The sequence below is a fragment of the Neovison vison genome, chromosome 1, assembly GCF_020171115.1.
Source record: "Neovison vison isolate M4711 chromosome 1, ASM_NN_V1, whole genome shotgun sequence".
Taxonomy (NCBI): domain Eukaryota; kingdom Metazoa; phylum Chordata; class Mammalia; order Carnivora; family Mustelidae; genus Neogale; species Neogale vison.
The window spans coordinates 179,053,845-179,079,222 of record NC_058091.1 but is presented as its reverse complement, the minus strand read 5'-3'; the positions used below and the strand labels follow the sequence as shown (position 1 = coordinate 179,079,222).

Genomic DNA, 25,378 nt, shown 5'->3' with positions numbered 1-25,378 from the left:
AGAAGAGACCCCCTTCTACTTAGTTTTATACTTGATTTTATTTATTTATTTATTTTTATACTTGATTTTAGACATAAAAAACTTGGTATCAGTACATAAAACAGGCTTAAAGTTAGAACGTCTTATTTCATGGACCCAGATGATTAGAAACAGGCAAGAGGACAGATACTTGTATTTTAAAAGGCATGGAAAATATTTTTTGTTGTTGTTTTTGTTTTTCTGGGAAACACAAAATCATTCATTGCTGTGACTTAGGACTAGAGCAAATAAAATTGCAGAGTTAAAAAATGAATGTCAGGGGCACCTGGGTGGCTCAGTGGGTTAAGCCACTGCCTTCAGCTCAGGTCATGATCCTTGGGTCCTGGGATCGAGCCCTGCATGGGTCTCTCTGCTCGGCGGGGAGCCTGCTTCCTCCTCTTTCTCTGCCTACTTGTGACCTCTATCTGTCAAGTGAACAAATGAAATCTTTAAAAAAAAAAAAAATGAATGTCAGAAGAAATTTGTTTTTTCCTATGGCTAAATGAGTCCATGGATTTATTTGGGGCATGTGGAAGGGTAATCAGGTCTTAGAGAAGATCTGAATTGTGTTTTTAATGACTTCTGGAATAGTTTGTGATTTTTATGGCAGTTAATTCCTAAGGTTGTTTCATTATTTTAGTCAAAAAGAGCTTTAGGCCCATACATATATTTGTAGTTTTATGTGTGTATGTGACAGTAAAAGGAAAATATTTTGAAATCAGTCTTGAGGATTCATGGTAGTTTTTCACTTGAAAAGAGTTCTGCATATTACAGAAGCTTGAAAAACACTGTCGTAGACCATCTCCAATGAGAGAGACCAAGATTTTTGACGTGGTTTTGAATATTACTTGGTATAAAGATAAATAGGCATAACTAATCATTGATGTCAGTTGAATTTTTCAGAAAATACAGTGTTATTCAACAAAATTATGATATACTTTATAGTAGTGACCAGCTTTTTCAAAGCTAACAGAACATCATTTCAGAATTAAGCAGGAGCTACGTTATTTCTAATGTAAGTTGTTACCTTACAGGTTGCAGCGTACTCCTATCAAACTACAGTGTTTTGCCTTGGATCCTGTATCTTCAGCCAAGGAGACTATAGGTTACATTGTTCTAGACTTAAGGACTGCTCAAGAAACAAAGCAGGTAGTAGCCTTGGATGTTTTCTTACCGATTCTGTTAGTTGACGATTTTTAGTAGATACCAGATTGCTGAAAAGGCGGTGGAATAATGAACCTGAATGGTCGGGGAAAGGGGGGGTTGGAGCCAGTAGAGCACTTCTTAGGTTTCGGTCCCTTCTTTGACCTAGAACTGTCTTTCTCAAAGAATGTTCTTTCTGAGCTCAAACGTTTGGTCATGTTGCTGTTACCGGGAGCTCAGCGCTCAGTTACCTGCCAAGCTCTGCTTTTAGTGGTAAGCCTCCTGTAGTGAGTGCTCCCTATTCCTCTTCCAGGCGTGCAGCCTAGAAGGCCGGGAGTCTTCTCCACCCCACCCCCCCTTCAACCTCTGTAGCCCTTTCCATTGGGTTTCAGGCCTCCAGCCCCACTTCCTGATCCAGCTACTCTTCTCCATTCTCACCATGGCCGTTGCGGCCGTAGCCACCGTGCTTTTCTAATGTGGCTGTGGTGGTAGCCTTCTGATTGTGTTCTCCGGGTCCTGCTCCTTGTGTTTCTCCTGGAGCTGTCAGAGCACGTGAAGTGCTCTCAGATGACTGAAACAGCTGCCTCCCCGCACCACCCTGCCTTCACTTGCCCCCCCCACCCCCCCGAAAAAGAATTCAGGGTCTTGATTCCTAGCTCAGTGCTTTCTGTTACTGAAAATGTCTCTTCCATCTTCTTAAAATCTCTTATGTCACTGACTTGGGAAGTGCTTCCTTTCAGCTTTTGTTGATAACCTTCTTTTGTCACAACTTTCTTAAGATAAGAAGGTAAATACACATTTGTCTTTTGAAGTCCTTTATTCTTTTTTTTTTTTTTTGATATTTTATTTATTTATTTGACGGAGATCACAAGTAGGCGGAGAGGCAGGCAGAGAGAGAGGAGGAAGCAGGCTCCCTGCTGAGCAGAGAGCCCAATGCGGGGCTCGATCCCAGGACTCTGGGATCATGACCTGAGTTAAAGGCAGAGGCTTTAACCCACTGAGCCACCCAGGCGCCCCAAAGACCTTTATTCTTGACTGGAATCCTAGATTAGGATTCTGTGAAGAAAATGGATCTGTTACCAACATTTTTGCTGCGGTAGCCATGATATTTACAAATGGGCCAGTTAGCTTAGCCTGAATTTGGAATCCTTGAGAAAAAACTGAAATTTTAAAATGTTTTTTTTTTTTTTTAAAGATTTTATTTATTTATTTGACAGATGGAGACCACAAGCAGACAGAGAGGCAGGCAGAGAGAGAGGAGGAAGCAGGCTCCCTGCTGAGCAGAGAGCCCGACGTAGGGCTCGATCCCAGGACTCTGAGATCATGACCTGAGCCGAAGGCAGTGGCTTAACCCACTGAGCCACCCAGGTGCCCCTGAAATTTTAAAATGTTTTAAAAAAGAATGTCTCGGGCGCCTGGGTGGCTCGGTTGAGCAACTGCCTTGGGCTCAGGTCATGATCCCGGACTTCCAGGATCGAGTCCCGCATCGGGCTCCCAGCTCCTTGGGGAGTCCCTTCTCCCTCTGACCTTCTCCTCTCTCATGCTCTCTCTCACTCATTCTCTCTCAAATAAATAAATAAAATCTTAAAAAAAAGAAAAAAGAAAAAAGAATCTGTGTCTTCTTTCTCTTTGGATACTCCTCCTCAGTTCTTTGCACCCACTTCTGAAAAAAGTTTTCTCTCTCGAGTCTTAGCCCGGCAACCATGATTGTGCCCCTGATATTTTACTTAACTAGCTTTACTACTTGATCTAGACACTTGTGCAGTGACTTTGGTTACAGAGAAAGTGAATTCTCTTAGGGGGAGGATACCTGAGAGGAGGTCATGCCCGTAAATGCTCTTGGCATTCTCTTCTCCCCCACCCTGGCCCCACTCCTGGTACTAGAGGACACTTTGTCCTCACAGTGGTTTTTTATCTCTATCATCGTTAAGGAGAAATGTTTCAAAATTAAGAGTTTTAGGAAACCCGGATGTTGTCTTGCTTATTCTCTCCTGTTTATTAGCAGAAATATTTGAATTGGTGAGTAGAATATATGAAGTTCAAAATAAATTGTCCATAAATGAACATCAACACAGAAAAACCCAGATTTGTTATTCTAAGTTATGTAACAGAAAAATAGGTCATAAATTTTGAGTTGCTGAAACTCTTTCCTCAGGCTCATACTTAAAATGATAAAATATCCATCATAAAAAATACAGCACAAGACTCTTGAGTTTTTTGCTTTTAACAAACCTTGGGTGTGGAATTTTTAAAGGCTGTGGCCTAGTTAGTCCTCTTTTACGTGTCACGTGTAACTTGATACACAACAGCAGCTTTTGCTTTTGATCTGTAATAGCACCCGCTTCTATGGCTTTATGTAACAGTGGTCAAAGTAGGAGCGTCTTTCCGTGAATGACGGTGGTGCTCCTGCAGGAATGAAACAGGAGGTCCTGGGCCGTGATGGTGCTGGCTGACTTGAGTTATAGACTGCTCACCAGTACTAGAATAATCAAGGATCCTTGATTCTGTGAGAAAGCCTTTGTGTTTCCATCAAGTGCATGGTTTGTAACCCAGCCCTCTGCCTCAAGTCTCTGCTTTAGTATTTTGTTAGTGTTTTTTTGTTACCACTAGCTTTCCTTTTGCCTCATTTGATACATGCAGAACAAAGCAGAGATGGGATCAGGCAGCAGAGAAAATGAAAAATGAGGGTTTAGGGAAATGGAAAATTGGTAGTCGAAACTACTTATTTTTTTTTTTTCCAAGAGGAAGTTCAGTTAGCTTCCTAAGCAGGATTAAAGTCTTTGGAGGAAAATGAAAAATATTTTAAAAGAGGAGAAAGTACTGAGGAAGGACAGGGGGTATATTAGGAACCTAATAGAATGCTGCCCACTCTTGTTGATTGCCTATTAATGATTAAAGTGGTTTTGTTTTGTTTTACTCTCCAGGCTCCAAAATGGTACCAGTTGTTGAGCAATAAATACACCAAGTTCAAGACTGAGATACAGATAGGCATTGCTTTGGAAACAGATACAAAGGCCCCAGTGGATAGTTTTAAAGCCAAAGGAGCCCCCCCTCGAGATGGAAAAGGTTTGTGCATCATCTCTACAGTCATTCTCCAAAAAGTAACTGGGGACTGGGACTTGAGGAATGGTGAGTGGCTGAGTGGCTTGATAGGAAAACACACTCGGGAGTGGACTGATTTTACTGTAGTGCATCACACACGTTTTAAGATTATTAAACATGCAACCCTCGCTGCTCTAAGCTCTTGTTTACAAAACCAAGGAATAGAACGAGAGTTTCTTTTATGTGGTATATAACAGAAGAAAGCAGAATTTTGTTTTCTTAAAAATCGATAGGAAAATTTTCTCCTAGGATGAGTGTAGGAAAGCCAAAAACACACACTGTTCTCTTTTCCCTCACCTATTAACAGCACCTTCATATTTTTTTTAACTAAATAAACTCTATCTTATAGAGCATTTTGAGGTTCACAGCAGATTGAGTATAAATTCAGAGTGTTGCCGCATTCCCCGATCTCCCTATCACGCAGCCCCCCACTGTCACCATCCCTTACCAGAGGGAAACACTTGGTAAAATCGATGAACCGACATTAACAATCCCCCAAAGTCCATAGTTGATGCTAGGATTTACTTATGGTGTTTGTATTATAGTTTATGAGTTTAGACAAATGTGTAATGACACCCATCTGCAATTGTAGTATCCTACAGAAGACTTTCACTGCTCTGAAAATTGTCTGCTCTGCTTCTCCCTCCTGCCAAACTGGCAAACACTGTTGTGTTGTTTTGTTTAATTGTAGGATAGTTGACATAAATATCCTATTAGTTTCAAGTGTACAATACAGTGGTTTGACAAGTCTGTTTCTTACACGGTGCTCATAAGTGTGGATACCTTCTGTCGCCATATAAGCCTATTACAATCCCATCACTGTATTCCCTGTGCTGTACCTTTTGTCCCCATGACTGACTCGTGCCATAACTGGAAGCCTCTACCTCCCACTCTCCTTTATGCAGTTTGCCCTCCCCCTCGCCCTGGCAGCCATCAGTTTGTTCTCTGTGTATTTATAGATATGATTCTGCTAGGAATATATTTTGCATTATCTGGTGACAAAGACGGTTTTATGTCTGTACTCCCACTCAGCATGCCTTTGTTTCCTTTGTTTATCTTAACCTTATTAGCCGGGACTTGCAGTATGATGCGAAGAAACACTAAGGAAAGGGGATATCCTTACCTTGTTCCTGTAGGTTTTTTGTGGCCATTTTTCATCAAGTTGAGGAAGTTCCTCTTTATTTGTAGTTTGCTTAGGGTGTTTTATCAGTACTGAGTGTTGGATTTTGTCACGGGCTTTTTCTGCATCTTTTGATGCCATCCTGTGGTTTCTTTAGCCTGGTGATGTGAGGGATCAGAGTAACAGATTTTCCAGTGTTGAACTAGCTTTGCATACCTGAGCAAAATTGCATTTGGTTGTGGTTCACATTTCTGTCTTTCTTTCTTTTTTTTTAAATTAACATATAATGTATTATTTGCCCCAGGGTACAAGTCTGTGAATCATCAGGCTTATACATTTCACAGCACTCACCATAGCATATACCCTCCCAAATGACCATAACCCCACCACCCTATCCCATCCCCACTCCCCAGCAACCTTCAGTTTGTTTTGTGAGATTAAGAGTCTCTTATGGTTTGTCTCCCTCCAGATCCCATCTTGTTTCATTTTTACCCCCATAAGCCCCTACCCTGCCTCTCAAATTCTTCATATCAGAGAGATCATATGGTAATTAACTTTCTCAGATTGACTTATTTTGTTCAGCACAATACCTTCTAGTTCCATCCATGTCATTGCAAATAGCAGGATTTCATTTCTTTTGATGGCTGCATACTATTCCATTGTGTATATATATACACCACATCTTTTTATCCATTCATCTGTTGGTGGACATCTAGGCTCTTTCCATCGTTTGGCTGTTGTGGACATTGCTGCTATAAACATTCAGGTGCATTTGCCTCTTCGGATCACTACATTTGTATCCTTAGGGTAAATACCCAGTAGTGTGATTGCTGGGTGGTAGGGTAGCCCTGTTTTCAACTTTTTGAGGAACCTCCATGCTGTTCCCCAGAGTGGCTGCACCAGCTTGCATTCCCACCAACAGTGTAGGAGGGTTCCCCTTTCTCTGCATTCTCTCCAACATCTGTCTTTTCCTGACTGGTTAATGTTAGCCATTCTGACCAGTGTGAGGTGGTATTTCACTATGGTTTTGATTTGTATTTCCCTGATGCTGAGTGAAGTGGAGCACTTTTTCATGTGTCTGTTGACCATATGGATGTCTTCCTTGCAGAAATGTCTGTTCATGTCTTCTGCCCATTTCTTGATTGGATTATTTGTTCTTTGGGTGTTGAGTTTGATAAGTTCTTTATAGATTTTGGATATTAGCCCTTTATCTCATATGTCATTTGCAAATATCTTCTCCATTCTGTCAGTTTTCTTTTGGTTTTGTTGACTGTTTCCTTTACTGTGCAAAAGCTTGTGATCTTAATGAAGTCCCACTAGTTCATTTTTGCCCTTGCTTCCCTTGCCTTCCCTTGCGATGTTTCTGGGAAGAAGTTGCTGTGACTGAGGTCAAAGAGGTTGCTGCCTTTGTTCTTCTCAAGGATTTTGATGGATTCCTGTCTCACATTGAGGTCTTTCATCCATTTAGAATCTATTTTTGTGTGTGGTGTAAGGAGATGGTCTAGTTTCATTCTTCTGCATGTGGCTGGCCAATTTTCTCAACACCATTTGTTGAAGAGACTGTCTTTTTTCCATTGGACATTCTTTGCTGCTTTGTTGAAGATTAGTTGACCATGAGTTGAGGGTCCATTTTGGGGCTCTCTCTTCCATTGATCTATGTCTGTTTTTGTGCCAATACCATACTGTCTTGATGATTACAGCTTTGTAATAGAGCTTGAAGTCTGGAATTGTGATGCCACCAACTTTGGTTTTCTTTTTCAACATTCCTCTGGTTATTCAGGTTTTTTTCTGGTTCCATATAAATTTTAGGATTATTTGTTCCACTTCTTTCAAAAAAAATTGATGGTATTTTGATAGGGATTGTGTTAAATGTGTAGATTGGTTTAGGTAGCATAGACATTTTCACAGTATTTGTTCTTTGAATCCATGAACATGGAATAAATGCTTTTCCATTTCTTTGGAATTGGAATTTCTTTCATGAGTCTTCCTCATTTCATTTTCATGAATTTCCTCAATTTCTTTCATGAGTACTTTATAGTTTTCTGTGTACAGATTCTTTGCCTCTTTGGTTAGGTTTATTCCTAGGCATCTTATGGTTTTGGGTGCAGTTGTAAATGGGATCGACTCAATTTCTCTTTCTTCTGTCATGCTGTTGGTGTTTAGAAATGCAACTGATTTCTATGCATTGATTTTATATCCTGACACTCACCTGAATTCCTGTATGAGTTCTAGCATTTTTGGAGTGGAGTCTTGGGTTTTCCACATAAAGTATAATATAATCTGCAAAGAGTAAGAGTTTGACTTTTTTGCCAATTCGGATGCCTTTTATTTTTTTTTGTTGTTGTTGTCTGATTGCCAAGGCTAGGACTTCTACTACTGTGCTGAATAGCAGTGGTGATAGTGGACATCCCTGCTGTATTCCTGACCTTAGGGGGAAAGCTCTGTTTTCCCCCATTAAGAATGATATTCGCTGTGGGTTTTTCATAGATGGTTTTGATGATATTGAGGTATGTGCCTTCTCCCTACATTTTGAAGAGTTTTGATCAAGAAAGGATGCTGTACTTTGTGAAATGCTTTTTCAGCATCTATTGAGAGTATCATATGGTTCTTGTTCTTTCTTTTATTAATGTATTGTACCACACTGATTGATTTTCAGATGTTGAACCAACCTTGCAGCCCAGGAATAAATCCCACTTGGTCACGGTGAATAATCCTTTTATTTACTTATTTTTATTTTTATTATTTTTTAAAGATTTTATTTATTTGACAGACAAGTAGACAGAGAGGCAGGCAGAGGGAGAGATGAGGAGGAAGGCTCCCAGCTGAGCAGAAAGCTTGATGTGGGGCTTGATCCCAGGTCCCTGGGATCATGACCTGAGCCGAAGGCAGAGGCTTTAACCCACTGAGCCACCCAGGCGCCCCCTTGAATAATCCTTTTAATGTACTATTGGATCTTATTGGCTACTATTATGGTGAGAATTTTCACATTCGTGTTCATCAAGGATATTGGTCTGTAATTCTCCTTTTTGATGGGGTCTTTGTCTGGTTTTGGGATCATGGTAATTCTGGCCTCATAAAATGCGTTTGGAAGTTTTCCTTCCATTTTTTGAAACAGTTTCAGGAGAACAGGTATTAATTCTTTAAATGTTTGATAGAATTCCCCTGGGAAGCCTTCTAACCCCGGGCTCTTGTTTTTTGGGGGATTTTTGATGATTACTTCAATCTCCTTACTGGTTATGGGTCTGTTCAGGTTTTCTATTTCTTCCTGGTTCAAGTTTGGTAATTTATTTGTCTCTAGGAATGCATCCATTCCTTTCAGATTGTGAAACTTGCTGGTATATAGTTGCTTTTAAGATGTTTTTATAGTTGTTTGTATTTCTTTGCTGTTGCTTGTCATCTCTCGTCTAATTGCCTATTAGACTGGTGAGTAGAACAGGGCCACCCACTTGATTTTGAGTTTATTCTGGTCTCTTAGAAGAAACTACCTCCTGGTCACCTGGATGGCTCAGTGGGTTAAAGCCTCTGCCTTCGACTTGGGTCATGATCCCAGGGTCCTGGGATTGAGCCCCACATCTCTGCTCAGCAGGGAGCCTGCTTCCTCCTCTCTCTCTGCCTGCCTCTCTCTCTACTTGTGATGTCTATCTGTCAAATAAATAAATAAAATCTAAAAAAAAAAAAGAAAGAAAGAAACTACCTCCCAAAGTTTTAAAGAAAGAAAAACTTCTGTATATTAAAAAATAAGGGTAGGGGCGCCTGGGTGGCTCAGTGGGTTAAGCTGCTGCCTTCGGCTCAGGTCATGATCTCAGGGTCCTGGGATCGAGTCCCGTATCAGGCTCTCTGCTCAGCGGGGAGCCTGCTTCCTCCTCTCTCTCTGCCTGCCTCTCTGCCTACTTGTAATCTCTCTCTGTCAAATAAATAAATAAAATCTTAAAAAAAAAATAAGGGTAAACACAATGAAGGGATGGAATATGAGTGTAAAAAATGAAAATGAAAAAAAGATTCTAAAAGAATTAATAAGTTTGTTGGAAAAGGGGAAAAAAAGAGAGAATGTGATCAGGCTGGAGACTAGAAAAAAGCTCATGCACTACATTTAGAGTATATTTTGATCTATTAGAAGAAATTATATCCCAAAATTTTAAAGGAAAAAAAACCTATGTATACAAAAATAAGGTTAAATACAATGAAGGGATAAAATATGACTATAACAATGACAATTTAAGAAGATTTTTAAAAAACATTGATAGTTTAAAAATGTTAAAAAAGGAAAGAGGAAAAGTTAAAAAAAAAAGAATAAGACAAAAAGAATTAAAGAAAGAATTAAAAGAAAATTTAACTTTGCTGGATCATGGGGGGAAAAGCCATGAATTCTATTCATTGTTTTTCCCTAGCTCTGGAGTTCCGCAGTTCTTTTTTTTCCTTTTTCTTTTTTTTTTTTTTTTTTAAGATTTTATTTATTTGACAGAGAAGTCACAAGTAGGAAGACAGGCAGGCGGAGAGAGAGAGGGGGAGGCAGGCTCTCCATTGAGCAGAGAGCCCGATGTGGGGCTCAGTCCCAGGACCCTGAGATCATGACCCAAGCGGAAGGCAGAGGCTTTAACCCACTGAGCCACCCAGGTGCCCCCACAGTTCTTGTTGATTGGTGAACTTGGTCTTAGCTGGATGTTCTTGCTGATCTTCTGGGGGAGGGTCCTGTTGCTGTGATTCTCAAATTTCTTTGCCTGAGGTGGAATTGTACCAGCCTTGCCAGGGTCCGGGCTATGTAATCTGCACTGGTTCACTCTAGGAGCTTTTATTCTCTGAAAGCGTTCCATACAGCTTTGGAGGAGGGGCATGAAAATGGTGGCTTCCCAATCTCCAGCTGGTAGGAGCAGAGAGCTCAGGGCCCCGTTCCTGAGTGTGCCGTCAGTGATAAGGTCAGTCCCTCCCCTCTCCCTGGTCTCTAGCTGTGCTTACCCGGCCTGTGACTGAGCATTTCTGTCTCTGGCGCATGGCCCCATTTGGAGTCTCCAAACCCAGCAGATTCTTATCACACTCTCTCACGCTGTTCCTCCTGGAGGAAGAAGGAGAGGGTCTCTTCAGATCTGCCACTTGTGGGGTCCCTGCTCGAAGAGCAGTGGCCCTGCTGTGTCTCAGATCATGGTTTAAGGTAGCCTTGAGCTGAGAGCCCACTGCTTGTCTCTCTCTGTAGTTGGCTTCCCCGCTGTGATACCTGGGAGCTCTGCCACATTCACACACCCCTGGTCTTTTTGTGACCCAGCAGGACCTGAGACCACACTGTCCCCACAAGGGCTCCACCCCCGCTTAGCCTCTGGAATGATGTTCCTCAGTGGAGCAGACTTCTCAAAGTTCTGATTTTGTGCTCTGCTGCTCTGCCGCTTGTCGGGAGCCGGCCCCTCCCCCCACGGTCTGTCTTCCTGTAGGTTGCTTTAGATTCACTCCTCTGTACATCTGTCTTCTGGAAAGTGGTTGATTTTCTATTCCTAGAATTGCTGCTCTTCTTCTCTTCTATCTCCTGTTGAGTTTGTAGGTGTTTGAATGGTTTGGTAAGTATTTAGCTGAACTCATGGGACCTAATGATATTTCAGTTTCCTACTTCTCTGCCATCATGCTTCCTCCAAGTGTGGTACGTAGTTCTTTATATCCATAGATAAATGACTGAATCCATGAATTCAGTCATCTGTTATTTTGTTGAGAGTTTGTACATGTGTATTAATGATAGATAGTGGTCTGGTTTGTGTGTGTGTGTGTGTGTGTGTGTGTGTATGTAATGTCTTGGTCTGGTTTTGAAGTCAAGGTAATGATGGCCTCATAGACTGAGTCAGGAATTATTACCTCTGCTTCTGTCATCTGAGAACGATGAGAGAGAATTTGTTTATCTTCCTAGAATGTTGGCTAGTATTCACCAGTGAAGTCATCAGGGTCTGCTGCTTTCTGTTTTGTAAAGTTATTGATTGAATTTCATTAAAAGATACAGGCCTATTCAGATTGTGTGAGGTTTTGCAGACTTTGTCTTTTAAGGGAATTAATCCATTTCATAGAGGTTATCAGGTTTGTGTATATAAGGTTTTCACCGTTGTCCTTCAGTATCCTTTTTTGTTAAATTTTATTTTACTTTTTGCAGTGTTCCAAAATTCATTGTTAATGCACCGCACCCAGTGCTCCATGCAATACATGCCCTCTGTAATACCCACCACCAGGTTCACCCAACCCCCCATCCTCCTCCCTTCCCAAACCCTCAGTTTGTTTCTCAGGATTCACAGTCTCTCTTGATAGGTCTCCGCCTCTGTTTTCCCCCAGCTCACTTCTCTCCATCTCCCAATGTCCTCCGTGTTATTCCTTATGCTCCGCAAGTAAGTGAAATCGTATGATAATTGACTCTTTCTGCTAGACTTATTTCACTCAGCATAATCTCTTCCAGTCCAGTCCATGTTGATACAAAAGTTGGGTATTCATCCTTTCTGATGGAGGCATAATACTCCACTATATATATGGACCATATCTTCTTTATCCATTCATCTGTTGAAGGGCATGTTGGTTCTTTCCACAGTTTGGTTACTGTGGCCATTGCTATGAACACTGGGGTACAGATGGCCCTTCTTTTCACTACATCTGCATCTTTGGGGCAAATACCCAGTAGTGCAATTGCAGGGTTATAGGATAGCTCTCTTTTTACTTTCTTAAGGAATCTCCACACTGTTTTCCAAAGTGGCTGCAGCAACTTGCATTCCCACCCACAGTGTAAGAGGGTTCCCCTTTGTCCACATTCTCCCCAACACTCATTGTTTACTGTCTTGTTAATTTTGGCCATTCTAACTGGTATAAAGTGGTATCTCAATGTGTTTGATTTTTTTTTTTTTAGATTTTTATTTATTTATTTGATAGACAGAGAGAGATCACAAGTAGGCAGAGAGGCAGGCAGAGAGCGAGGGGGAAGCAGGCTCCTTGCTGAGCAGAGAGCCCGATGCGGGGCTCGATCCCAGGACCCTGAGATCATGACCTGAGCTGAAGGCAGAGGCTTAAACCACTGAGCCACCCAGGCGCCCCTCAATGTGTTTGATTTGATGGCTAATGATGATGACCATTTTTTCATGTGTCCATTAACCATTTGCATGTTTTCTTTGGAGAAGCATCTGTTCATGTCTTCTGCCCATTTTTTGATGTGATTATCTATTTTGTGTGTGTTGAGTTTGAGTTCTTTATAGATCTTGGATATTAGCCCTTTGTCTTTAGTGTCATTTGTGAGTATCTTCTCCCATTCCATGGGTTGCCTCTTTCTTTTGTTGATTGTTTCCTTTGCTGTGCAGAAACTTCTGATGTTGATGAAGTCCATTTCATTTGTGCTTTTGTTTGCTTTGCCTTTGGGGACATGTCTTGAAAGAAGTTGCTGTGGCTGATGTCGAAGAGGTTACTGCCTATGTTCTTCTTTAGGATTTTGATTGTTTCCTGCCTCACATTGAGGTCTTCCATTTTGAGTTTATCTTTGTGTATGGTTTAAGAGAATGGTCGAGTTTCATTCTTCTATACCTACCTGTTCAATTTTATTGACGAGACTGTCTTTTTTCCACTGGATGTTTTCTCCTGCTTTGTCGAAGATCATTTGATTATAGAGTTGTGGGTCCATATCTGGACTCTCTACTCTGTGCCACTGGTCTGTGTCTGTTTTTGTGCTACTACCATGCTGTCTTGATCACAGCTTTGTAGTAAAGCTTGAAATCAGGCAACGTGATGCCCCCAATTTTGCTTTTCTTTTTTCAACATTTCCTTAGCAATTTGGGGTCTCTTCTGGTTCCATACACATTTTAGGATTGTTTGTTCCAGCTCTTTGAAAAATGCTGGTGGAATTTTGATCGGGATGACATTGAAAGTATAGATGGCTCTAGGCTGTATAGACATTTTAACAATGTTTATTCTTTTGATCCGTGAGCATGGAATGCTCTTCCATCTTTTTGAGTCTTAAATTTCTTTTGTGAGTGTTCTGCAATTCCTCGAGTACACGTCCTGTACTTTGTTGGTTAGGTTTATTCCCAGGTATCTTATGGTTCTTGGTGGTATAGTAAATGGAATTGATTCTCTAATTTCCCTTTCTGTATTTTCATTGTTAGTGTATAAGAAAGCAACTGATTTCTGTGGATTGATTTTGTATCCTGCCACATTACTGAATTGCTGTATGAGTTCTAGTAGTTTGGGGGTGGAATCTTTGGGTTTTCCATATAAAGTATCATGTCATCTGCGAAGAGAGAGTGTTTGACTACTTCTTTGCCACTTTGAACACCTTTTATTTCTTTTTGTTGTCTGATTGCTGTTGCTAGGACTTAAAGTACTATGTTGAGCAACCTTGTCATGATCCTGATCTCAAAGCGAAGGCTGTCTGCTTTCCCCCATTGAGGATGATATTCACTGTGGGTTTTTCATAGATTTTATGAAGTCGAGGAATGTTTCATCTATCCTTATATTTTGAAGCATTTTATTTATTTTATTTTTAAAAAGATTTTATTTGTTTATTTGACAGAGATCACAGTAGGCAGAGAGGCAGGCAGAGAGAGAGGAAGGGAAGCAGTCTCCCTGTGGAGCAGAGAGCCCGATGTGGGGCTCAATCCCAGGACCCTGAGATCATGGCATGAGCTGAAGGCAGAGGCTTTAACCCACTGAACCACCCAGGTGCCCCACTTTGAAGCATTTTAATTAGGAACGAATTCTGTATCTTGTCAGATGCTTTTTCTGCATCAGTTGAGAGGACCATGTGGTTCTTCTCTCCTCTCTTATTGATTTTTTTTCTATCACATCGACTTGTGAATGTTGAACCACCCTGCATCCCACATGGATAAATCCATGGATAAATCCCACCTGGTCATGGTGGATAATCTTTTTATTTTTATTTATTTATTTTTAAAGATTTTATTTATTTATTTGACAGACAGATCACAAGTAGGCAGAGAGGCAGGCAGAGAGAGGGAAGCAGGCTCCCCACCGAGCAGAGAGCCCGACTCGAGGCTCAGTCCCAGGACCTTGGGATCATGACCTGAGCTGAAGGCAGAGGCATTAACTCACTTAGCCACCCATGTGCCCCGGATAATCTTTTCAATGTACTGTTGGGTCCTTTTAGCTAGGATCTTTTTTTTTTTTTAAGATTTTATTTATTTATTTGAGAGAGAGATCACAAGTAGCAGAGAGAGAGGAGGAAGCAGGCACCCTGCTGAGCAGAGAGCCTGATGCGGGGCTCGATCCCAGGACCCTGAGACCATGACCTGAGCCGAACTGAGCCACCCAGGCGCCCCTTAGCTAGGATCTTGTTGAGAACCTTGGCATCCGTATTCATCAGGGATATTGGTCTGAAATTCTCCTCTTTGATGGGATCTTTGCCTGATGTGGGGATCAGGGTAGTGCTGGCTTCATAAAGAGTCTGGAAGTTTTCCTTCTGTTTCTGTTTTTTTTTCTGAAACAGGTTCAGGAGAATAGGATTGTTTCTTCTTTGAATGTTTGGTAGAATTCTGGGAATCTGTCAGGTCCTGGACTCTTGTATTTGGGCAGGTTTTTAATCATAGCTTCAATCTTGTTTCTAGATACTGGTCTATTTAGGTTGTCTGTTTCTTCCTGATTCAGTTTTGGGAGATTATAGGTTTCCAGGAATGCATCCATTTCGTCTGGGTTGCTTAACATATTGGCATATAGCTGTTCATAATAATTTCTGATGATTATTTCTATTTCCTTGGTATTAGTCATGATCTCCCTTTTCATTCATAATTTTATTAATTTGGGTCCTTCTCTCTTTTCTTTTGGATTCATTCCAGTGGTTTATCGATCTTACTGATTCTTTCAAAAAACCAACTTCCAGGTTCATTGATCTATCTACTGTATCTCTAGTTTCTATCTCACTAATCTCTGCTCTAATCCTGATTATTTCCCTTCTTGTGTGTGTGGTTGGCTTAATTTTTTATTGATTTTCCAGTTCTCTAAGGTGTAAAGAGAGCTGGTACATTTTGGATTTTTCAATTTTTTCTGAGTGAGGTTGGATGGCTATGTATTCCCCCTTTGGACCACCTTTGCCATATCCCATAGGTTTTGGACCGATGTGTCTTCATTCTCATTGGTTTCCATGAATTGTTTAAGTTCTTCTTTGATTTCCTGGTTGATCCGAACATTCTTAAGCAAGGTGGTCTTTAGCTTCCAGGTGTTTGAATTCCTTCCAAACCTTTTCTTGTGGTTGAGTTCCAGTTTCAAAGCTTTGTGGTCTGAGAATATGCAGGGAATTATCTCAGTCTTTTTGATATCAGTTGAGTCCTGATTTGTGACCCAGTGTGTGATCTATTCTGGAGAAGGTTCCGTGTGTACTGGAGAAGAATGAGTATTCTGTTTTTTTAGGGTAGAATGTTCTGTATATATCTATGAGGTCCATCTGGTCCAATGTGTCATTTAATGCTCTTGTTTCTTTATTGATTTTGTGCTTGGGTGATCTGTCCATTACTGAAAGTGGCATGTTAAGATCCCCTTCTGTTAATGTATTCATATCAATGTGACTCTTTATCTTGATTAACAGTTGTTTTATGTAATTGGCTGCTCCTATATTGGGGGCATAAATATTTACAATTGTTAGATCTTCTTGGTGGATAGACCCTTTAAGAATGTTTTAGCGCCCTTCTTTATCTCTTGACTATAGTCTTTAGTTTAAAATCTAATTGATCTGATATGAGAATCATTACCCAGCTTTCTTTTGAGGCCCATTGGCATGAAAGATGCTTCTCCATTTCTTTACTTCCAGTCTAGATGTATCTTTAGCCAAACATGTCTCTTGTAGACAGCATATGGTCGGGTTCTGTCGTTTTATCCAATCTGCAACCCTGTGCTGTTTTATGGGAGTGTTTAGGCCATTCACATTGAGAGTGATTATTGAAAGACACGTTTTTATTGACCTCATGTTCCCTGTGAAGTCCTTGTTTCTGTAGATTGTCTCTGTAAATTTCTGTTCTAAGTCAGTCTTGGGTTCTTTCTTCTTTTATAGCCCCCCCCCACCTTAGTATTACTTGTAGTGCTCACTTGGTGGTCACATACTTTTTTAAACTCTGCAGGTCTTGGAAGCTCTTTATCTCTCCATCCATTTTGAATGTCAGTCTTGCTAGATAAAGTATTCTTGGCTGGACGCTTTTCTCATCTAGTGTCCCGAATATGTCTTGCCATTCCTTTCTGGCTTGCCAGATTTCTGTGGACAGGTCTGACGTTATTCTGATAGACCTTCCTCTGTACGTAAGGAATCTTCCCCATAGCTGCCCTCAGAAGCAGTTGTCTAAAATTACGATTCGTCAGTCTCACAATCAAGTGCCTCGCGGTCTTTCTAGAGTGGTTATCTTGTGGGGTGATCTTTGAGCCTCTAGGACACAAACGTGGGTTCCATTCCCCAGATTGGGAAAATTTTCATCCAAAATTTGTTCAGCTCTATCTTCTAGTCTTCTCTCTTTCTCCACCTTATCACGATCCCAATAATTCTGACGTTGGCCCGTTTCATAGGGTCATTTATTTCCCTAATTCTGTTTTCATGGCTCCTGAGGTGTTCTTCCAGGGCTCCTTCTGATCCTTTTTTCCTGTCAATTTGTCCTCTAGATCTTTTGCCTTGGTTACCCTAGCTGTTAGAGTATTTAGATTAGATTGGATCTCATTGATAGTATTTTTAACTTCTTCCCAGGCGGTTTTCACTTCTGCCATTAGATAGTCTGTATTGTCACTAATGATTTTCTCCAACCTAGCCTTTGCCTAGATAATTCTAACCCTGAATTGTGTCCTTATCCAGTAATTCTCATGGAGAGGGCACAGTCTCTGAATTTTTCCTCTGTTGGGTGTTCCTCCTCCTAATCATTTTGGTGCGAGGTGGTTGAGGGGATGTATCGCTGAATATATCAGTCATGATCCAGGCAAGGTGCACTCTGGAATGGTTCTGAGCAATCAGGAGTCACTACCAAAAAGAAAGAAAAAAGAAAAAAAGAGAGTGAGAAAGAGAAAGAGAGAGGGGAAAAAAAAGAGAAGACCCAGCCAGAATGGGCCCCAAAGATAAGATTTATAGGTTTACAAACAAAAACAGACAGACAAAAGGACCGACAAAAGTAAATGAAAAAAAAAAAAAAAAAAAAGAACCCAGCCAAAATGATCCCCAAGGATAAGATTTATATAATACCAGAACAAAAACAAATACACAGAAACACTGGCAGAAGAAAAAGATGGGAGGGTGGTTATAAATCCTTGATGTGGGTGAGGAATTTTTCCTGGGTGTATCTTGATAACTTTGTTAAAGGACTCAACTTTCTAGAGATGAAGGGAGATTAAAACTGGTTTATATATAGGGGTAGTATTGGTTAGTGAAAGAGGATTACTATTAAGCTTATATGTATATGTATATGTATGTTAAAAATAGAAAAGGAAAAAACACGGTACGTGTATGAAAAAAAGTTCAAGTAAAAGGTTATTATGGAATATGTTGTATTAATCCTCCGGTTGAAATGGTAAGTAGGTTAAAAAATTAAAAAGAACAAGAATAGTGAGAATGAATTAAAAATTAAAAGTTGTATCTGTGAAATGTGCAGGTTTTAGGGCAATACCAGGAGCTTAACATAATTGTTTTCCCTGATATTGGGGTTTTACAGTTTTATGGGGACCCTGTAGTGGTCGTCTTCCAGTTCTTTTGGCTTGTCTTCTGGGAGAGAGGACTGCCGCATTGTTTTTCAGTCAGATTTGTGGGTTGAGTCCTCCTGTCCCCTATCAAGGGGCTAGGTTCTGTGGAAACTGGTTTTTCAGGCTCTTGTTCTCTGGAGGTTTTGGTTTTTAGTGGCTTTTAAGTTTAGTGGAAGGCGGAACTGCACCCAGACCTCCATCTCAGAGAGAAGCCTCAGTCTGCTCCCTTCTGGATGGTTCAGAGCACACAGACTCCCCTCCGCAAACTCCATGAACCGTGCAACCTCAGTGCAGGCAGTGCAAGTCCCCAGCCACTGTCTCAGGGGTCACCCAAAGCTCCCGCTTGTCTCTGCACCCGTGTGCCTCTAAAGCTGCAAGCGATATTGGTCCAGGGAGTCAGCTTCCGTTGGCTGTCTTTGCTGGGACTGATTCTGGGGTCCAGACTTGATGGTTGCCCAGGTTGCTGCCAAGGGATCCTGACCAGAGGTCGTGCTGAGTTCCTTCAGGCCCAGGCTGGGGAGTGGGTCAGACCCCGTTTGCATAGTACGTGCAGAGCGCAAAAGGCTGTACTTCTAGGGAGTGTGGGCTGGCGCCGTCACCAGACTCCTTCTTGTGGGGGCGGGAGTGCGTCCAGCCTAGCGGTGGTGAGCTACACAACACTGGGGAGCTCGGTGACCAGAAACTGGAGCCTCCGCCGCACTCTCTCTGGCACTGGTGGTTGCTGGCGGTGGCCATCCTGGGTCCGTGGGCCTAGGCCCGTGCCCATGACTGCCTGATTCCACCAGTTGCCCCTTAAGATCTTTTGCTTTTTTTGAGTGCTTTTAACCAGATTCCAAGTTAATGCTGGTTCCCAACCACAGGGCACTTTCGTATGGGGTATTCCTTTCAATGGGTCGCTTCTGGTGGCTCCCTCCCCTGTCTGCTTATCCTCCAGTATCAGTCTGAGCATTCCCACTCTGCTTTACCTCTCTCTGGTGTCTTCTGCCCCTGTAGAGATCCAGAAGTGTATAATCCTACGTCTCAGGCTGATTTCATGGTTTTCAGGGTGTTCTGGTAAATAATTAGCTCACTTTAGGGCTCCAGTTGAAACAGGGTCTCTACTTCTCCGCCATCTTGCCCCTCCCCCCCCTGAGTATCCTTTTAATGTCCGTGGAATCTGTAGAGATGTCTCTTTTATTTCTGATAATAATTTGTGTTTTCTCTCCTTTTCTCTTAGTTACATTGGCAAAATGCTTAATGGTTTGATAGATTTTTTGGAGAGCTAGCTTTTGGTTTCTGTGATTTTCTTCATTGATTTCCTGTTTCTATTTCATTGATTGAAGCTCTAGTTTTTAATTATTTCTCTCCCTCTGCTGGCTTTGAACTTAATTTGCAAAAATTTGCTGCCGTTTTTTCTGTTTTCCTGAGATAGAAACCTAGTTTTTTGTTTTGTTTTGCTTTTTAATATGCCTTGTAACGATATACTGGGTAAAAAGAAAATAAGCCTTTTGTAACATAGAGGGAAGGTGTGGGGAGAAGGGAACCTTTCTGTAGTCCCATGACTGGGTGCAGGTGAGCCTGTCCCCCTGCACCGTTTCAGTTTGTCTGTTAATAGATGAAGGTTGTACATCTTTGACATGAATATCATGGATGTGACGCTCTGTTGTTCTCATTTCATCTTTGCAGGTGGCATGTAATTTGGATTTGCTTCATTACTGATGATAAAATGATTCTCATTTTGATCACTTGATTAAGGTGTAGTGTGTATCTGTTCTCAACTGTAAATTACTATTTTCTTAGGGAATTGATATTTTGTGACTCATTATTAAGAAATTGCCAAAGTACTCATTCCTTAAACCTTCAATTTACTGTTTGTTTTTTTTTTAATGTGTTAAAATATCCCCTTCAAGCTGCTTGTTTCCTTTAGCCTGTCTCCATAATTCTTTGCACTTTCTCTTGGTTTCTGGCATAGGAAGATGGTACAGGCTGATGTCCTTTCCTGTCTAGGCCTGGATTCAGCTGTTTGTTCAGGGAGCCCTGCTTCCTTACAAGAAAGAGTCTAGGTGCAAGGTATGCCTATTGCTATTGGGGTGTTCTGCTGCCAGGGCCTTCTAATGAAAAAAGTGAGGGATTTGGTTTATGTAGGTATACATAAACACACATACATGAACATGGGTACACATGCCTTTATATCTGTTTATCCGTACATTTAGTGAACCATGTACATTCATACTGACACCTTTAGTCCTTCCAGTTTTATAGGAGGTTTATCCTTGTTCTCGTCCCTTGAACTTTAACTTGTGCCTGTAACTCCTTGGCACTAGGAGACCTGTCATAGTTACTCTTCTCATTTTTAAGCTCTGCTGACATTACTGTTTTGTGGATGTCTTTAATTAAAGTGATTGTCAGATGCTTTACTTGATTATTTAATTTGATCTTCTAAACAACATTATAAAAGCTTTGCAGAGCAAAAAATGGAAACAGGAAGAAATCCTACAGGTTCTCCATAAAACTGGTAAGTGGCAGAATTGGGATTGGAACCTCAGTCTGTGTTACTGGAGCATCTGTGTGCTTAACTGTTTGGCTATGTTTAGCCAGTGCTGTAGGAAGTTCATTTCTTCAGGGGTAACCCTGCATGCTGCCTTCCCCCTATTAGAGTCCGAGCTGTCTTTCCAGCTGCCTGACTGTTTGGGGGAACCGTTTGGTTTTAAGCTCCTTTTCAAGCCAAAGGTACAATTTCTCAGGCTGCAAAATAGGAATCTGGAGAGGATTGCTTATTGATGGGGGATGCATATCTCTGAGGTATGCATTATATCACTTCTCTTCCCAAAATTGTTTCATGCTCTCCTCTTAATCTTGGAAAATGACCCCAGCATTAGAGTGTGGCGTGTAGGGAGTCTTTCACTGGGCCTCGACCCCGACATCCTCACCTTGTGAGCCAGCATGCCACCCCTGCCACCCCCCCACCTCTCCCACCGCGTGCTTTTTCTTCCCAGGCTGTGTATTCCGGTTCCTTCTGCCTGGAACACTGTTTCCTACTCCCTTATTCTCCGTTCATTGCCCTTTCTCTTCTTAGCCACGCTGGGCTGATGGTTCAGTCCGTGGTTTAGATTCACTACCTGGGGGGCGCCTGGGGGGCTCAGTGGGTTGGGCCGCTGCCTTCGGCTCGGGTCATGATCTCGGGGTCCTGGGATCGAGTCCCGCATCGGGCTCTCTGCTCGGCAGGGAGCCTGCTTCCTCCTCTCTCTCTGCCTGCCTCTCTGCCTACTTGTGATCTCTCTCTGTCAAATAAAATAAAATCTTAAAAAAAAAAAAAAATTAGATTCACTACCTGGGGCGTCTGGGTGGCTCAGTGGGTTAGAGCTTCTGCCTTCGGCTCAGGTCTTGGTCTTGGGGTCCTGGGATCGAGCCCCACATTGGGCTCTCTGCACAGTGGGTAGCCTGCTTCCTCCTCTCTCTCTTCCTGACTCTTTGCCTACTTGTGATCTCTGTCAAGTAAATAAATAAAATATTAAAAAAAAAAAAAGATTCACTTCCTTTGGGAAACCTATGGGGTCTCTTCTCTGCAGTTTTTTCATTTTTAAAATGTTACCGTATTTCAGACTAGAAGGAAAATGGTGGTTAAAAATGGTTTCTTGGGAGAGAGTATTTAAAAAAGAAAGAAAGAAAAAGAAAAGAGAAATTTACTGAGGTACTGAGTGTATCCATGAAAACTCTCCAGCAAAATACAAAGCATAACCGGCTTTCAAAATCTTACCGTGGTATATGGCAAACTGTAATGTAGTTGCATTGTGGTTTTCCCCATAAAGTACCTGCCAGCCTGTCTGGACTTGACCCCAAGGACATCGTGGTGGTGCTAAATGAGGAGGGAGGCTACCATCAGATCGGCCCAGCAGAGTACTGCTCTGACTTCTTCATTATGTCGGTGACCATAGCCTTCGCCACCCAGTTGGAGCAGGTGAGACATTCCCTCTGATGAGGGATTCACAATGATCCGAAAACATTGATTTTTCTTTTATTTTTATTATTTATGTTTTTTAAGATTTTATTTATTTGTCAGAGAGAGACTGCACGCAAGCACAAGCAGGGGGACTGGCAGAAGGAGAAGTAACAGCTCCACAGCTGAGGAGCACAGAACTTGGGAGATAGACCACTGGCAATGTAAACAGTCCTGGTCTCTCTCCAGGAACATACTTAATCCCTCAAGGTTGCCAGCTGTACAAGCAACCCGGGGAAGTAGCCTGGGGGAGAGTGCTCTGGGCCTGGTGGTCTCGGTGCCCTCAGCAAGGAGAGCAGGGACACTCACGACCCATGCCAACGTTGCCTCCTTCCAAAATGAGCTGTCCTTCCATCGTTTTTCTCAAGATCCAGCCCACTTTCTCAACATTATATTGGTCTATATAGCAGCTGAAATAATAATTTCGAAAATAGAGAAAATGGCTTATGACTTCAATTTTTACTGTACTGTTAATTTCCTCAGAGGTACAAAGCTCCCACAAGGTCCACATTTATAAGTGAAATACCTGATAGTGACCATATATATGTACATGTCTTGGAAGAGTGTCAGGTAATGCTTTTTCTCAGGAAATATTTAAAATTTTTCATTCCATATTCATGCTTTTGGCTCTCTCCATCAGTTTCTCTCTTTTTCTTCATAAAGCCTTGCTTATGAATTGCTCCATCTTAATATGCCGTTCCTGCTGGGGGAAGGTCCGATGTCACTGCCTTCATTAACCACATCAGGGTACATGTTAGATACTGAGGCTGTTCTATTTTTACTGTGTTATTAAGTAGATGCAAAGGCATTTTACATTACCACTTTAATTTTTTTCAACTCTTCTGGGTGGCATAATTGTTCCTCATCCTTTACTGTGTGTCCTTTTCTGTGGACCAGGGATTATGCTAACTACTGTGTTTAATCCTCCCACAACTTTAGGGGATTATTATTTTCATTTTCAAGATCAGGAAACCATTTCTTTTTTTTTTTTTTTTTTTTTTAAATTTTTTTTTTTTTTTTATTTTATTTATTTGAGAGAGAGAGACAGTGAGAGAGAGAATGAGCGAGGAGAAGGTCAGAGAGCGAAGCAGACTCCCCATGGAGCTGGGAGCCCGATGTGGGACTCGATCCCGGGACTCCAGGATCACGCCCTGAGCTGGAGGCCGTCGTTTAACCAACTGCGCCACCCAGGCGTCCCCAGGAAACCATTTCTTAGGAAGGTTTTATAGCTAAGTAAAGGGCCTGCGTATTTCTGGACATGGAGTCACTTCCCTTATTCTCTTGTTCCAGTATTATGCTCTCTTCCCTCTTACACGGTTTTGGAGTAAGATGGATTGTTATGGGGCTTGCGTTCTCTCGGCCTACTCACTGCTTACTAGCTGGCTCCTCCAGTTTAGGCACTGTAACCTTTCTGAGGCTTGAGTTTTCTCAGAAGTCGAGTGGCGATAATACCAACTTTCCATATAAGGATGAGGGATGAGATAATATAACCAAAATGACTGTCATGTAGTTTGTATGTGTGAAGCTACATTTGTACAGTAAAAGCTTGTTGAGAGTAATTGACTTATCGAATCCATAACTAAAACAGCTCTTCGTAATACAAGATGACTTACTGGGACCAGTCACTCCGTTTAGTTTTTAAAAACTCAAAAACCAGATTGATAACTAACCATTGGCTCCTCTGCTAAAAAGGAAGCCAAACAGTTTTCTCTCAAGAGTAAACCAAACTAGCGTGGAATCCAGCAATGTCAATGCTAGGTGTGAATCAAAAGAACTGAAAGCAGGTGTAAAAATGAAAACGTGCACAGCAATGTAGTAAGCAGTATTCACAGTTTCCAAAAGGTGGAAACAACCCAGCTGTCCGCCACTGGATGAATGGATAAACCAAATGCATGTCCATACAATGGAATATTACGCGACTATAATGGAACAGGGTGCTGACAGGTGCTGCAGTGTAGGCAGACTTTGAACGCATGCCAAATGAAAGAAGCTGGACACACAAGGCCACCTGATGTGTGCTTGCATTTATATGAAATAGACTAGCATAGGTGAATCCATAGAGACCCAAAGCAGATGGGTGCTTTTCTGGGGCCGGAGGAGAGGGGGAATGGAGACTACTAATGAGACTACTCTCAACAAGCTTTTACTTCATGGGTACGGTATTTGTCCTGGGAATGATGAGAGCGTTCTGGAACCAGATGTGACCAGTGCACGCACTGCCTTATGAATGTACTCAGTGTTACTGAGGTGCATGCTTTGTAACCGTTAAAATGGCACATTTTCTGTTACATGTATTTTACAATAATGAAAAAACACAAAAAATTGAACCCAGTAATCTAGTTATCTTTTGATATTGTTTCCTTTTTTCATTATGTATAGACAAGCCAAGGGTTTTATAAATTAGCCATTTAGTTTTTTCCTCAAGCTAGTGAGAAATGTAGTGTGAGAAAGCACCAAGCAACAAATAAAGGTAAGAAATAATACCTTTTCAGGTGCTCCTCAGTGACTCAGGACATGTGCTGTCCTGTTGCGAACGGAGGAATGAGTTAGGAGCAGGAGGACTGGGTGGTTTTCTTAATATTGAATGTCGAAGGTTAAAAAAAATTACCTTCCAAATACAAAGATGTTAAAGGATTTTTTTTTTTTTTAAAGATTTATCCATTTATTTGACAGACAGAGATCACAAGTAGGCAGAGAGGCTGACAGAGAGAGAGAGGAGGAAGCAGGCCGAGCAGAGAGCCCGATGTGGGGCTCGATCCCAGGACCCTGGGATCATGACCTGAGCCGAAAGCAGAGGCTTTAACCCACTGAACCACCCAGGCGCCCCTGTTAAAGGATTTTTGAAAGAATCTTTTCTTAGTGGGAATTAACTTAAAATTAAATATACTGTGAAATATTTAAGGGCTATCTTTAGTTCTTAAGATTTTTTTTTTTGCTTTCTGATGATAGAAGAAACAAAAGTCTTGTCTACTTAAACTCTGAAATAGTCACTGGTAAGGATACTATATTTTTGCCTCAGGGCTTTTCCTGAGCACAGCTCAGTTGTGCACAGCTGACTCTGTGCTGTGTGGTGGAGTTGTCCTATGGAACCAGTATCTTTCTTCCAGTCCTTCCAACAAGCCTAAAAGAAACGGAGGTACAGAGCGATAGAGTAGTTAGTAGTACTGTGAAGTCCAAAGCTTCACAGTAACCCATGGATGGAACCAGAATTGGGGGCTTAATCCAGAATCTGCTCTTAACAACTGTAGGTATAGAAGTGCTGGCTCTCTCTAGATAGACTAAAACCTACTCAAGTACAGTTGAATGTATGGGGTTCAAGTAAGCATTTACTTCACATACAAAAATATATATGAAACAAGAGTCGT

At 41.5% G+C, this 25,378-nt stretch overlaps 1 protein-coding gene across 4 annotated transcripts in view; it reads left to right on the top strand.

The window, feature by feature from the left end:
• CEP120 (centrosomal protein 120) overlaps window positions 1-25,378 on the top strand; it is an 80,767-nt gene that overhangs the window by 4,889 nt on the left and 50,500 nt on the right. For all 4 annotated transcript variants that reach the window (XM_044263870.1, XM_044263841.1, XM_044263859.1 and 1 more), the window contains exons 4-6: window positions 1,053-1,167; window positions 4,086-4,227; window positions 21,826-21,974. In XM_044263870.1, coding sequence (XP_044119805.1) covers window positions 1,053-1,167; window positions 4,086-4,227; window positions 21,826-21,974 — 406 coding nt within the window. The remainder of the gene's footprint in view (window positions 1-1,052; window positions 1,168-4,085; window positions 4,228-21,825; window positions 21,975-25,378) is intronic.